This window comes from Stegostoma tigrinum, chromosome 19, assembly GCF_030684315.1.
Source record: "Stegostoma tigrinum isolate sSteTig4 chromosome 19, sSteTig4.hap1, whole genome shotgun sequence".
Lineage (NCBI taxonomy): Eukaryota > Metazoa > Chordata > Chondrichthyes > Orectolobiformes > Stegostomatidae > Stegostoma > Stegostoma tigrinum.
The window spans coordinates 944396-959279 of record NC_081372.1 but is presented as its reverse complement, the minus strand read 5'-3'; the positions used below and the strand labels follow the sequence as shown (position 1 = coordinate 959279).

At 49.1% G+C, this 14884-nt stretch overlaps 1 protein-coding gene across 2 annotated transcripts in view; it reads right to left on the bottom strand.

Moving 5' to 3' along the window:
- mmp24 (matrix metallopeptidase 24) overlaps window positions 1–14884 on the bottom strand; it is a 90585-nt gene that overhangs the window by 18967 nt on the left and 56734 nt on the right. For both annotated transcript variants that reach the window (XM_059652668.1, XM_059652669.1), the window contains exons 3-7: window positions 13144–13260; window positions 11652–11956; window positions 5883–6044; window positions 4771–4985; window positions 1862–2000 (exon numbers count right to left, since the gene is read on the bottom strand). In XM_059652668.1, the coding sequence (XP_059508651.1) occupies window positions 1862–2000; window positions 4771–4985; window positions 5883–6044; window positions 11652–11956; window positions 13144–13260 (938 nt within the window). The remainder of the gene's footprint in view (window positions 1–1861; window positions 2001–4770; window positions 4986–5882; window positions 6045–11651; window positions 11957–13143; window positions 13261–14884) is intronic.

The following is a 14884-nucleotide window of genomic DNA, read 5'->3' as shown; positions in this document are numbered from 1 at the left end:
GCATTGTTACTAAGTTTGCAGATGACACAAAGACAGTTGGAGGGACAGGTCATGTCGAGGAAGTGAGGAGGCTGCAGAAGGACTTGGACAGGCTAGAGGAGCAGGCAAGGAAAGTGGCAGATGGAATATAATGTGGGAAAGTGTGAGGTTATGGACTTTGGCAAAAAGACTAGAGGCACAGAATATTTTCTACACAGGGAAAGGCTTCGGAAATCTGAAACTCAAAAGGACTTAGGAGCCTGGGTTCAGAATTCTCTTAAGGTTAACATGCAGTTAGGAAGGCAAAGCAACGTTAGCATTCACTTTAAGTGGGCTGGAATACATGAGCAGAGATGTACTGCAGAGGCTGTATAAGGCTGTGGTCAGACCATGTTCGGAATATTGTGAGCAATTTTGGGCCCCAGATGTAAGGAAGAACGTGCTGGCATTGGAGGGGGTCCACATGAGGTTTCAAAGAAAGATCCCTGGGGTGAAGAACTTGTCATGGGAGGAGATGTGAGCACTCTGGGTCTGTACTCAATGGAGTTTAGCAGGATGACGGGGATCTGATTGAAACTTACAGAGTATTGAGAGCCCTGTATACAGTGGATGTGGAGAAGATGTTACCACTCAGAGGAGAGACTAGGATCCAAGGGTACAGCCTCAGAGTGAAGGGACATCCTTTAGAAGTGAGATGAGGAGGAATTTCTTCAGCCAGAGGGTGGTAAATCTGTGGAACTCATTGCTGCAGAGGGCTGTGAAAGCCAAGTCACTGAGTGTGTTTAAGACAGAGGTAGATAGGGTCTTGATTAGTAAGGGGATCAAGGGTTATGGGGAGAAAACATCAGGGTGAAGTTGAGAAATATATCAGCCATGATTGAAAAGTACAGAAGATTTGAAGGGCTGAATGGCTTAATTCTGCTCCTGTGTATCTGGCCTGGCTCATCGTTGATTAGTGAAGACCAGGTTTGGACATCATATCTCAGTGAGTGCACAAGTCATTCTTTGTCCCAGCAGCCTGGGAATTCCCCAATTATTATCTTTGCCTGGGTCAATGGTCAACTCTTCCATCAAAATGGCTGTCCCCAAATATTGGGCTTGTTACTTGTCCAGGCCCCACATTCACTAAGTCTCAGGTCACTGTACTGAGTTACATTTGAGCTGGTGTCAGTGAAAATGGAAGCAGCGAAGAATTTGAAGTATAGTCCTCCTACAGGCAAAGGCGATCCAGTCTTCAGGAAGCAGGCAGTAACATGGCAGTGACTCTGAGTGGAGTAAGCCTCCAGCAAACTGTTTTCTGAGGAATGAATCAGAAAATACTCTGCTCTTCGCTATCTCCCTCTGCTTCTATTTCATGTTAATCATCCTGCATTCACATTAGTTTTCTTCATTTCTCAGATAATACTGTAGATCTTCAGAATCTTCACTATTCCAGCTCTCAATTACTATTGCTAAGACTGGAACAGTGATCCCGCGCAGACCGACCGATACAATGGACCAATGTTTTTAGAATAGAATCTCTACATTGCAGAAACAGGCCATTCGGCCCAACAAATCTACACTGACCCTCTAAAGATCATCCCACCAAGACCCAGACCCATCCCCTACCCTATCCCTGTAACCCTGCATTTCCCATGGCTAACCTAAACATCCCTGGGCACTACGGGACAATTTAGCACGGCCAATCCACCTAGCATGCACATCTTTCGACTGTGGGAGGAAACCAGAGCACCCAGAGGAAACCCAGACGGACACAGGGAGAATGTGCAAACTCCACACAGACAGTCACCCGAAGGTGGAATCAAACCCAGGTCCCTGGCGCTGTGAGGTAGCCTCAGCATTATCATTATATTTCGATTTAATGGTGATGAATCAATCTCACCTTTAAAGAAAACAAATTTTCCATCTGATCTTTCATATGCTGCATCGATACGGGTTGGGAGTCCTTTCCAGAATTGCTCGATCTGCATCGGGTAACCCTCCTGCACACGATTATTGCGAAGGCGCCAGAACCAACGATCCTGTGAAAAGAAATGACTGTTATAGCCAAGTGTTCAGAAAGCCTCGAGGATGTTTCCCTCAATGACCTTTGACTTGGTTTGGACACACTGTCAGAGTCTATGCACAGACCTGGGCACAAGTCTCTGCACTGGGAACAGCTCAGCTCAATCCCATTCCTACCCCAGCACCATCAATAAAACCAACCCTTTCCAATTCCAGCTCCAGTGCCAGGTCCACCACTTTGGTTCTTACCCACTTTAAACACTTCATCCACTCTTCAGCTGTTCAACATTTACTCCTTCACTCAGGAACAGTTCACATTTTCAATTTCATCTGAAATTGCAGCAAATTCAAGGCAGGAGCTGTGGATACTCCTCTCGAGAGGTGCAGCCAATGTCTGCTGCTCCATTTTTGTCTCATACACCCTGAATGTCTGCAGTTGGTGTTGGGAATGCATCTTTAAGGATTATATGAAAAAAGACAGGGAGATTTTTTTTAACTGTTTGGACATTTGTGGGATTGAAATTAGTTTCATGTGATTTCTTAGAAATGAAGCCATTAATTTAAAGTGTCCTGTTGTTTACTGGAAATCAAGATAATTTGGAGGAACAGCAAAGCAAAGCTGTCAAGGAGATAGAGATGGTTTACCGTCTTAATTACTGCAAAAGTGCAAGTTGAGGGCCTGAACTCTAATGGTTGTGAGTAACTCAGTCTGGATTTAGACATTTTGTTACAGACCCCTGGGGGTCAGAGTAAGGAGGACCCTCCTGAAGCTGCTGGAATCTCAAAATCCTGCTCTCACCAGAGGTTTCTGGGAATATGAAGAAGTTTTCAATATCTTTCTGTCCACCCGCTAAAACCTGAGAAGCTGGACTGTGATCACATTCTAGAAACTCAAACCCGAGCTGGTTGGAATCAGAACTGGGTATTTATCTCCAGTTGACAGCAAGCATCAGCAGGAGGCTGGGATGTGGTAAAGCTGCTACATTTATTTTATCCTTTGTTTCCAGACCCATGGCCAAGAGCGTTACTTGTTCCCTTTTTGCACCTTTTTCTAAACAACAAACTGTCCCTGCGGAAACTTGTGTTTTTATGTTGTGACGGGGTGCCTGTGTGAAAGTAAGTTGATATAGTTCTAATTCCAGGTTGAATTTTCAAAGTTAGCCACTTGTTTGAAGAATAAGATTGATGTTTTAACAAAATGATTATTCTGGGCTCAGTAAAGCAGCCTGGTTAAGATCTCTTCTCCTGGACTGTGGGACAAAAGAGAAACCATGGGCTATTTTGGTGATTGAAGCCTCACTAATGGTGGGATAGTGGGGCTGGATTGCCAGCACGTTCCAAACTGACAGTCCAAATAATGACCTGAACAAAAATTCCTAGATAATAAAATGTGAGGCTGGATGAACACAGCAGGCCAAGCAGCATCTCAGGAGCACAAAAGCTGACGTTTCGGGCCTAGACCCTTCATCAGAGAGGGGGATGGGGGGAGGGAACTGGAATAAATAGGGAGAGAGGGGGAGGCGGACCGAAGATGGAGAGTAAAGAAGATAGGTGGAGAGAGTGTAGGTGGGGAGGTAGGGAGGGGATAGGTCAGTCCAGGGAAGACGGACAGGTCAAGGAGGTGGGATGAGGTTAGTAGGTAGCTGGGGGTGCGGCTTGGGGGTGGGAGGAAGGGATGGGTGAGAGGAAGAGCCGGTTAGGGAGGCAGAGACAGGTTGGACTGGTTTTGGGATGCAGTGGGTGGGGGGGAAGAGCTGGGCTGGTTGTGTGGTGCAGTGGGGGGAGGGGACGAACTGGGCTGGTTTAGGGATGCAGTAGGGGAAGGGGAGATTTTGAAACTGGTGGAGTCCACATTGATACCATATGGCTGCAGGGTTCCCAGGCGGAATATGAGTTGCTGTTCCTGCAACCTTCGGGTGGCATCATTGTGGCAGTGCAGGAGGCCCATGATGGACATGTCATCAAGAGAATGGGAGGGGGAGTGGAAATGGTTTGCGACTGGGAGGTGCAGTTGTTTGTTGCGAACTGAGCGGAGGTGTTCTGCAAAGCGGTCCCCAAGCCTCCGCTTGGTTTCCCCAATGTAGAGGAAGCTGCACCGGATACAGTGGATGCAGTATACCACATTGGCAGATGTGCAGGTGAACCTCTGCTTAATGTGGAATGTCATCTTGGGGCCTGGGATGGGGGTGAGAGAGGAGGTGTGGGGACAAGTGTAGCATTTCCTGCGGTTGCAGGGGAAGGTGCCGGGTGTGGTGGGGTTGGAGGGCAGTGTGGAGCGAACAAGGGAGTCACGGAGAGAGTGGTCTCTCCGGAAAGCAGACAGGGGAGGGGATGGAAAAATGTCTTGGGTGGTGGGGTCGGATTGTAAATGGCGGAAGTGTCGGAGGATAATGCGTTGTATCCGGAGGTTGGTAGGGTGGTGTGTGAGAACGACGGGGATCCTCTTGGGGCGGTTGTGGCGGGGGCGGGGTGTGAGGGATGTGTCGCGGGAAATGCGGGAGACGCGGTCAAGGGCGTTCTCGATCACCGTGGGGGGAAAGTTGCGGTCCTTAAAGAACTTGGACATCTGGGATGTGCGGGAGTGGAATGTCTTATCGTGGGAGCAGATGCGGCGGAGGCGGAGGAATTGGGAATAGGGGATGGAATTTTTGCAGGAGGGTGGGTGGGAGGAGGTGTATTCTAGGTAGCTGTGGGAGTCGGTGGGCTTGAAATGGACATCAGTTACAAGCTGGTTGCCTGAGATTCCTACTTTGTTTTTAAAACTCATGACTATTTCAGAGCATTTACCTTGAAGACAAACATTTCCCCTCGGAACAAAGCCACTGTGTTGAAATGCCCATCGCAGATGTTGGGTTTGGAGCCAGGGTAGGAAGGTCTCTCCCCAGAAGGGGGTCGAGGGGGTCGGGATTGTCGGTCGTGTTTCCTTTCAGAGGTGGAGTGAATCCTGCGAGCGGAGATGGTTGGCAGGGGTCTCGTAGGTTCCAGGATTTCAGTCGGTGGACCTGGTGATGATGAGACAGAGATTCATTGCTGCAATGGAAATACATTACCATCTGTCTGTCTGTACAAACCCAGAGCAAAACCCCAAATCCAATTCCTGTAACCTCACCCCAGCAACTGCTGAATTTCAACTTCCAAGCAGGAGAATAAGATTGGAGCAGCTGCAGGGGGTTTGAAGCTGAAGACGGGGCTCCCAATGGAAATTCAGGAGCTATCAGGCACCGCTCCCCACCCCCACAGACTCCCCTGTCCCTTGCCTAATCAGAAATGGTGTGCTCCTAATCCTTCCCCCTTCAGACTGTAGTTATTCAAGAGTTAATTAATCCGACCTCATGAACATACACAGAACAGGCCCAGTGGGCCTCCTTCTTCTCCAGTTTATTTGTGGGCAAGTCTGACACATGGTGTTACAGTGAAGGAGGACAGCTGGGCAACAGAGAGACAGTGATTTACAAAGGGAAGGCATTCTCAGGTGGAGAGAAATTGTCAGAGTATCAAGTTCAGAAATAGACTAAGTCTCTGCAAATCCTGCGTCTGTAACATGGTCACACATTGCGATCCATAGACTACATGTGTCACTGTTGAAACGAGTCACACTGGAGGACAGTGCCAGTGAGATGCTTTCCTTGGTCAGTGGGACAGTGCTCCACAGCTACAGGGTGGTACATGACACTCTGGGAAAGTGCTTCAAACCAAATTAAAAAACAAAAGAACTGGGGATGCTGTAAATCAAGAACATAAACAGAAGTTGCTGGGTCATCAAAACCAAAACATTAACTCTACTTTTCTTCACAGATGCTGCCAGACCTGTTGAGCTTTATCAGCAAATTCTGTTTTTGTAAGTGCTTTAATTCAGACTGATGGAGAGAAATCGAAAGGTGAATGTTTACAGTACAAACCGTAAATCTTCTGAATGCCCTGTAGATCATCCTGTGGTAGTTTGAAGTTTTCAGTATCCATGTACTGATAAAAGGGAGCCATGATCGCACTGGGATCATTGGAATGTTCCAGGCCTAGGGCGTGGCCTAATTCATGCACCGCCACCAGGAACAGGTCATTTCCTGTCGACAAAAGACAAGTCCGAGAATTCATCAGTTTCCAAATGTCTCCAACCCTTCAGAAGGATGGGCTCTGCAAAACAGTGACAAACCTTCTCACTGCCCAAGACTACAAACTCTCCTTGATAACAAAGTGTGGAGCTGGATAAACACAGCAGGCCAAGCAGCATCTCAGGAGCACAAAAGCTGACGTTTCGGGCCTAGACCCTGATGAAGGGTCTAGGCCCGAAATGTCAGCTTTTGTGCTCCTGAGATGCTGCTTGGCCTGCTGTGTTCATCCAGCTCCACACTTTGTTATCTTGGATTCTCCAGCATCTGCAGTTCCTATTATCACTGATACAAACTCTCCTTTCTGGGTGCAACAATGATGTATGGCTACTTTCATTTCGTTGGCTGCTCACTATCCGGCCTCCTCCACATGACTGTCTGCAGCTGAGGAAGGTCGTCCTGGGGAACATTCCTGCCTGGTCTGTGAGGGTGACCATGGTCCTCTGGTGCTGTCCCAGTTTAATTGACCTCACTCCCACGGTTTCCTTGACCAGGATCACACTGCAGCACTCAGCACCAACACCAACAACTTCAGGCTCTAACCTGGGGTTCCTTTATTTTTAGAACAGCAGCTTTTGTTGATGATTCACCTCCTTGAAACTTGTCTTTTGGTTTTGACCTGTCCATTCACATTCCCCTTTTCTCATGCATGTAGCCCCTGTTCTGGTATTTAATTGACTTGGTATCTAGCCTATTGCAGACCTTCCATCTCCATCTCCCTATTTCCAGCTTGCTGAAAATCTGTTCCATCTCTAACAATTTGGTTGAAAGGTCATTGACCTGAAGCTGTCTCGATTGATAAAGGGCAGCTGGAGTTAGAAAGGAACAAGACTGAATGATCAGTAGAAAAAACAAGCAGAAGATGTGAAGAAGATTATACACATTTACCAGGATTGGTTCAGTAAGAAATGGTTAAAACTAAAAGCTCCTTGTGGTGATCAGGGTGGATTCAGACCAATGAAGGGGTTTGCAGCGAGTGTCAGGAGGACTGGGGGAAATGGATTTAGTGTCAGCCTGTTGTCTGCTGTTTTCCAGGCAGGAAGAAAGAGAAAGGGAAACACAAACATCACAACAGAAATAAATCCTGACCTCATCTTCCTCCAGTACAGTGGCAGCATGTCAAGTCCCCAGGTATCTCCCAGTCAGAGACACACACCTGAGACTGTGTGTGACTCACTCTGCCTGGCATCATCACACAAACAAGACAGCAGCTCACTGTCTCTGCCAGGCCAGCTCCTGATCAGCCTGACACAATGTGGGCAAATGAGACAAAACCAAACACTTGAAGAGAGGAGATAGGGCTCAGACAGATAGATGGGCTCAGTGGATAAAGCAGACACACAGTGCCTGAAAAGTGTGATTGTGTTGGTGGTGTGTGTGTATTCTGTTACTAGTGTCAAGCTCAGTCCCAGTGTGTACTGAGGGCCCAGTGGGGGCCCTCCCTCGATACAGAGCAGTGTGTTTCGGTGGATCCCCAGCTGGGGCCCAGGCCACACAGGGGATCCTCACACCGCCATCCACACAGGGGATCCTCACACCGCCATCCACACAGGGGATCCTCAAACTCCCACCCACACAGGAGACCCTCACACCGCCACCCACACAGGAGACCCTCACCATGCTGCCCCTCCGCCCCCACCCACACTGGGGACCTTCACATCACCCCCGCCCCCACACAGGGACTCTTACCCTGCTGCCCCTCCCTCCCCCACACACAGGAGACCCTTAATGGTGATGTCACTCAGCATTATTCCTCTCTGTCTCTCTAAAAGCAAACCCCAAATCGCTGCTCCAAATTCTGGTCGCATTTCAATCCCTGTTTCTCTCAGTCGTTCTGTTAATGTGTTTATGGAATGTTTTTTGTTGAAGCTGGGAGTGACGATGACATCATCAGAGGAGCAGCTGAGGTTAACAATAAATGCAGCAAGAAATGGGAAGCATCACCCCCCACCATTGGAGCATCACCCCCCCCCCATTGGAGCTTCACACCCCCCCCATTGGAGCCTCACACCTCCCCCATTGGAGCCTCACAACCCCCTCCATTGCAGCCTCACCACCCCTCCATTGGAGCCTCACCACCCCTCCATTGGAGCCTCACCCCCCTCCATTGGAGCCTCACCCCCCTCCATTGGAGCCTCACCCCCCCCGCATTGGAGCCTCACCCCCCCCATTGGAGCCTCACCCCCCCCCCTCTTGGAGCATCACCACCCCCACGGGGCACCCCCCACCCCCACAGGGGGACTCCCACCCACACAGGGGGCCCTCACAACCCCACCCACACAGGGGACACACCCACCCACACAGGGGCCCTCACACTGTCACCCACACAGGAGATCCTCACACCGCCATGCACACCCACACAGGGGACTCTTACGCTGCTGCACCTCCCTCCCCCACACACAGGAGGCCCTTACACACCTCCCCCCCAACACAGGAGACCCCTATACACCCGCTTCACAGCTCCACCCTCCATATAGGAGACTGTAACAAACCATCCCCCCCACACACACAGGAGACCCTCACAATCCCTCCCAACAGGGGACCCTCATGTCACCCCTCCCCACACAGAGGAGGCCCACTCACTCCCACAGGGACCCACCCACGTCCACATGGAGCCCCCACCAATCCCACTAAACCCCCAACCCCACACGAGATCCTTACACACACCCCTCACACACAGGGAACCCTCACAGCTCAATCCCCCAACACAGGAGACCGTAACAAACCGCCCCTGACACACACCGGAGATCCTTACACACCACAACCCCCCCCCAAAACAGGAGATCCTTACACACATCCCCCCCAACACAGGAGACCCCTCACAGCTCCTCCCCCCACACAGGCGACCATAACAAACCACCCCCCCACACACATAGGAGACCCTCACACACCACACCCCCCCAACATAGGAGACACTTACTCTCACCCCCACACATAACCTCACAACCCCTCCACACAGGGGACCCTCATGCCACCCCTCCCCACACAGAGGGGACCCACTCACCCCATAGGGACCCGTCCACGCCCACATGGAGCCCCAACCAACCCCACTCACAGGAAAACCTAAAACCCTCGCATGACCGCACACACACATACAGAGAGGTACGTGTGTGCGTGCACGCCCGCCCGCACATGCATATACACAGGTGCGCGCGCACACACGCTCACACAGGTACCTGCATGCACACACCCTCACAAACTCACACAGGCATTCTTGTGCCCACACAGACACGCGCCCACACAGACACGTGCCACCAATGCAGGACACACGCCCACACAGACACGCGCCCACACAGACACACAGTACCAATGCAGATCCCAGGCCCACACAGACACACGCCCACACAGACACACAGTAACAATGCAGATCCCAGGCCCATGCCCTGACCTGCACTAACGAGGACCAAGTCGATCTTCAACTCTCCAAACTCCACGTTATTGAAACAGATTTGATTTGGAGCTTGTGAATAATTGGCAATGTCCTGATCATGACCAAAGCCCCTCGAAATATGAGACTCTCTCCCAATCGTGACGACCTGCTCCTGGACTGATTGGTGAGTGGGCAGAAGGGGCTCTTTCTCAGCTTGATTGCTCTAACCAGAGCGATCCACCTGGGTTAAGTGCTGGGACTACAACTGTTTGCAATATATGTATTAGTAAGTTGGAGGAAGGAAGTGAATGTACTGCAGCCAAATTTAGAAAGGTCATAAAACACATGGAAAGTCAGGTTGTGAGAGGGATACAGACAGCTTACAGAGAAATTGATAGGTTGAGAGAGTGAGCAAAAAGTTTGCAAATATAATATAATGTGGGAAAACACGAAGTTGTTCATTTTGGAAAGGAAAACAAAAGAAGAGGATTATTTAAATGAAGAGAAACTACAGAAATCTGCAAAACAAAGGGACTTTTGGGAGGGGGGGCACTTGTGCATGAAACGCAGAAAGCTAGCACACCAGGGCAGCAGGTAATCAGGAAGGGTAATGGAATAGTGGCCCTTATTTCAAGGCGGGGGGCGTATTAGAGTATGCAGCTCTGACTGCAACTGTACAAGGTGCTGGTGAGGCTACATCTGGAGCACTGTGGGCAATTGGTCCCTTATTTACGGAAAGATATCACTTCATTGGAGGCAGTTCAGAGAAGTTTCACTAGGATGATACCGGGTACGGAGGGATTGTCCTATGAGTGAAGGTTTGACAGGTTGGTACTCTACTCACTGGAGTTTAAAGAATGAGAGATAATCTCAGTCCAAACATGTTGGATTCTTAAGGGGCTTGACAGGGTAAATGCTGTGAGGATGTTTCCCCTCCATGGGAGACTCTAGGACCAGAGGACATAGTCTCATAATAAAGGGGCTCCAATTTCAGACTGAGATGAGGAAGAATTTCCTTTCTCAGAGAGTTGTGAATCTGTGAAACTCATTGCCACAGAGAGCTGTGGGGGCAGGGACCCTGTGTCTAGTTAAGGCTGAGATAGTTAAGATTCTTGATCAGTCGGGGAATCAAGGGTTATGGGGAAAGGACAGGAAAATGAATGTGAGGAATGTTGGATCAGCCATGATCCGATTGAATGGCAAAGCAGGCTCAAGGGGCTGGATGGTTCCCTCCTGCTCCTGTTTCTTACGGTCTTAATAAGGTCCTTTAAATTACAGACAGGTTAGATACAGAAGATGCAGAGAAAAGGAGTATTAAGCTTGAAGACATCGCGACAAGACAGTGATATATAAACCCAGAGATAATGGGAACTGCAGATGCTAGAGAATCCAAGATAACAAAATGTGAAGCTGGATGAACAGAGCAGGCCAAGTAGCATCTCAGGAGCTCCTGAGATGCTGCTTGGCCTGCTCTGTTCATCCAGCTTCACACTTTGGTAAATAAACCCAGTCAGGAATGTTTTGACCCAGAGGGTGGAGAGAACTGGCACTGGCTCTCACAGGAGTGGTCGAGGAGGTTTGGATCAGCGTACTCGCTTGCTGCTGTGAACTTGTAACTCAATCACAGGCTATCTCTCAATCTGTCAAGATTGATTGAAATTTTTAGAATCGAATTTTGAGATAAGTATTGAAACTATTATTGAGTTTGCAAGCGATGGGAGGCAGGAATGAGGATCTGGACTGGAAAACATATTCCCAAGTTTCTGAAACCTGTAATTCCTTTATTCTGGTGTTCCACCACATGGGACTGGCTGGAAGTATCAAAAGAAAATTTGTTTTTAATGAACAAAACACATCTCATTGCCCTCTCACTGCTCCAAACCTTGGCATCGAGTCTGAGCTTTAGCTAATGCTGGGCCAACTCTCCACTACATTATGAATCTATGTTCCTCAGTCTGCTCTCTTACACTTGACTCAATCATGCTCATGACGAAGGAACTGCAGCTTCCTGTGTTTTCCCATGAAAGAAAATTAATTTTTTAAAATCCTGTGGTGAAGACAAAGCCCAATGAAAGCCTTCACAATGGGTTTATTGCATCATTAGGTGCAGAATTTGATGTTTTCTCTTCTTGAAACCATCGTTCAAACACAATCACTCAGTGTAACAAAGCGTTAAATGGATGAGTGCTTACCATCGTGGTTGGAATTGCCCAATGTCCAGGGTTCATCCGAGTCAAAATGAGTATCACCTCCAATTCCTGGCCCAGGGAAGTAAGCATGTGCCAAGAATCCACCTTCTCCATCAAACGGGGAACTGTCACCATGGAAACCAGAGGCAAAGAAAATCATAATGTCTGCTTCCTTCCTGTTGCTCTTAATCTCATGGTAAGGAATTTCCTCAAAGGTCAACGGAGTGACCTTCTGCCAGACATCGAACGCTCGGCGAATGGCTCTCCGAGTTTCATACTCTCCCACCTTCGGGGTATAGTTGTGAATGCTGTTCGAGAGAGGAACGAGAGATTCATTGCAAGCTGATTTTTAAAAACTAACTGTTCACAAAACTGATTCCAGCATCATTAACCCAGTCCAGCAACGATCATCCAGCCACAGCACCCCACCGGCCACAATACCAACTGGGAGCTCACAACTCGGCCGACACTTTAAAGAATATTTTTGTAATCCCTGACCAATCGTTAGCTATTACCAAAATTAAGTTAATCCGTCCATACATACAGCTGACTCAGCAAAAGACATCATTGGCCAATAGGCAGGGAGAGCTCTGACCTGTGCAGATAAAGGCTTCAGAGACAACACAGTGTGGAGCTGGTGAAACACAGCAGGCCAAGCAGCGTCAGGGGAGCAGGAAGGCTGATGTTCCGGGTCAGGACTCTTCTTCAGAAATGGGGAGAGGGAAGGGAGCTGGGAAGTAAATAGAGAGAGGGGGTGGGGGTGGGGAAGGTAGATGGGAATGGTGATAGGTAAGTGCTGGCAGGCAGTGGTGGGGATTGGTCAGTGGGATGGGATGGGCAGATAGGTGGGAGAGAAGATGGACGGGTTGTGTCAGGTGGGTGGGTTGAGGTGGTGTGTGGTGGTTGGGTGGGTGGAGGTAGGGGAAGTGGGTGGGTGGTGGTGGGGGAGGTGGGTGGATGGAGGTGGTTGGGTGGTGGTGGTGGGGGAGGTGGCTGGAGGTAGTGAGAGGGGTGGGTGGTGGTGGGGGAGGTGGGTGGAGGCAATGAGGGGGGTGGGTGGTGGTGGGGGAGGTGGGTGGAGGCAATGAGGGGGGTGGGTGGTGGTGGGGGTTGGGTGGAGGGAGTGAGGGTGGTGGAGGTAGTGAGGGGGCAGGTGGAGGTAGTGAGGGGGTGGGTGGAGGTAGTGAGGGGGTGGGTGGAGGTAGTGAGGGGGTGGGTGGAGGTGGTGAGGGGGTGGGTGGTGGTGGTGGGGGGGTGGGTGCAGGTAGTGAGGGGGGTGGGTGGAGGCGGGGAGGTGGGTGGAGGTAGTGAGGGGGATCGGTGTTGCTGTTGGGGGGGTGGGTGGAGATAGTGAGGGGGGTGGGAGGGGTTGTGAGGGGGGTGGAGGTAGTGAGGTGGGTGGGTGAGGGGGTGGAGGTGGGGGAGGGGGGTGGGTGGTGGTGGGGGAGGGGGGAGGTGGTAGTGAGGGGGGTGGGAGGTGGTGGGGGAGCTGTACCTGTAGGTGATGTGTTTCTGCCTCCATTTCTGGCCGGTGAGTGCATAGCGTTTACTCCTCTGTCTGCGAGTGACCCGAGGCTGATCAGGGACACCACATCGTGGCTTCTTCATCCATCTAACAGCGAGAAAGGGAAGTTAGTGCTGGAATAGTGCCCGTCCAACTCGGATCAACTCACTGCTTTCCAAACCAACACCTCAAACAAATTCCTCTCTCAATCCTGACGGAGGGGCTGTCTGTAACCTTCACCCCTTCCCCTCAGCTCCTGGCAGAGCCTATCATAGTGACCCCCCTCACCCTGAGGAGTCCAGGAGCCCCCACCCTCCCACCCACTCAGTTTGTTGAAATGTGTTGGTTTCCAGTTTAAGGAATGAGTCGGGGGTTGTCAGTGCAGGAAGGCTGCAATGTTTGAGAAATCTCCTGTGATTTAATATCAGACAAATGTTTACTCTCATATGCAGCTCAGGAGGCCATTCAGTCCACTGCATCTGTCAGCTCTGCTATCCCAGTCATCACTCTATCTGCCTCACTACAAATATTTGTTTAACTTTCTGTCAACCAATGCAGTTGATTGTGGTAACTACTCACAGTAATCCAGCATCCCATGCTGGTGGTCTGTGGAAGGCAGGGACAGGGATGATCAAATCCCTCCAAGAAAGATGATGATATTTGAATTTAACAAAAATCAGGAATTAAAAAGTTTGCTCAAGTAATCATTGAAGTAAAAACCTCGATCTGGGCGACAAATTTCCTTTGGGAAAAGACATCCTCTGCCCTCACCTACATGTGACTCCAGACCCACAGTAATAGATTTGACTTTTTACGATTGGGGATGGGCAATAAATGCTGACTCAGCCAGTGAAATCCATATCCCAGGCGTGCAATAAAAACGATTCTAAATACTCCACCTCACCATCCTTTCATTTTTGACATGCATAAAATCTTACTCTATTACAATTTTAATATCCAGAACTAATCCTTTCTCATTTTCTCTCTAAATTTCCTTTTTCTAGACAAAAGAATGTCAAGCAGAGAATGTTGCTGCAACAGAAGGGGAATGTGGAACGGGTGTTGTGGCAAATGGTAGATCTTAATAAGAAAGCTTTTATAATTTTTAAAGCTTCCTATAACAGCAGCTGTGTTTCAAAATCCTTCTTATTGATTGTGACAGACTGTGGAACATCCTGCAGTTGTGGGCAGTGCAATTAAGACAGAACTTATTTCAGTTTCAATTTTTTCTCATCTAATTATCTGTAGAACTTGCTCCTTTATTGTGCTTTGTGTTCACCCACTGGGAATTCTGCCACCCAGTTCATATTTGATTATTTATTTGTATTTGTTCCTGTGAGGTATCACTGGCTAGGCTCTGGAGAAGTAAATGTTAAGATTTGATCAGGAACAATCGGAAGAAGAAGAAAAGCTTTTGGAATTGGAGCCCACTGACTGCTTGGAGGTTATGAGGCAGTTATTAAGAGTGAAATCAGGGAAAAAAAATCAGTTTTTATGATGCTGCAAAGGAGGATGATGAAGGAACTGAGGCTGACAATCAAAACATGTTTGATAATAGAGTAATAGTATCACACCAAACTCAAGAGGTGGTGCAGACACTGTGGATGGAATGAGCTCCTAGCCATTTAGAGATTCTGTGATTGGACTGATGAGCAAAACTGATGTATCAGAAGCTGGTGTTAGTCTTGCTGCTTGTTTTCATAGGTTTGCCTGGGTTTGGAAGTATGAGGCA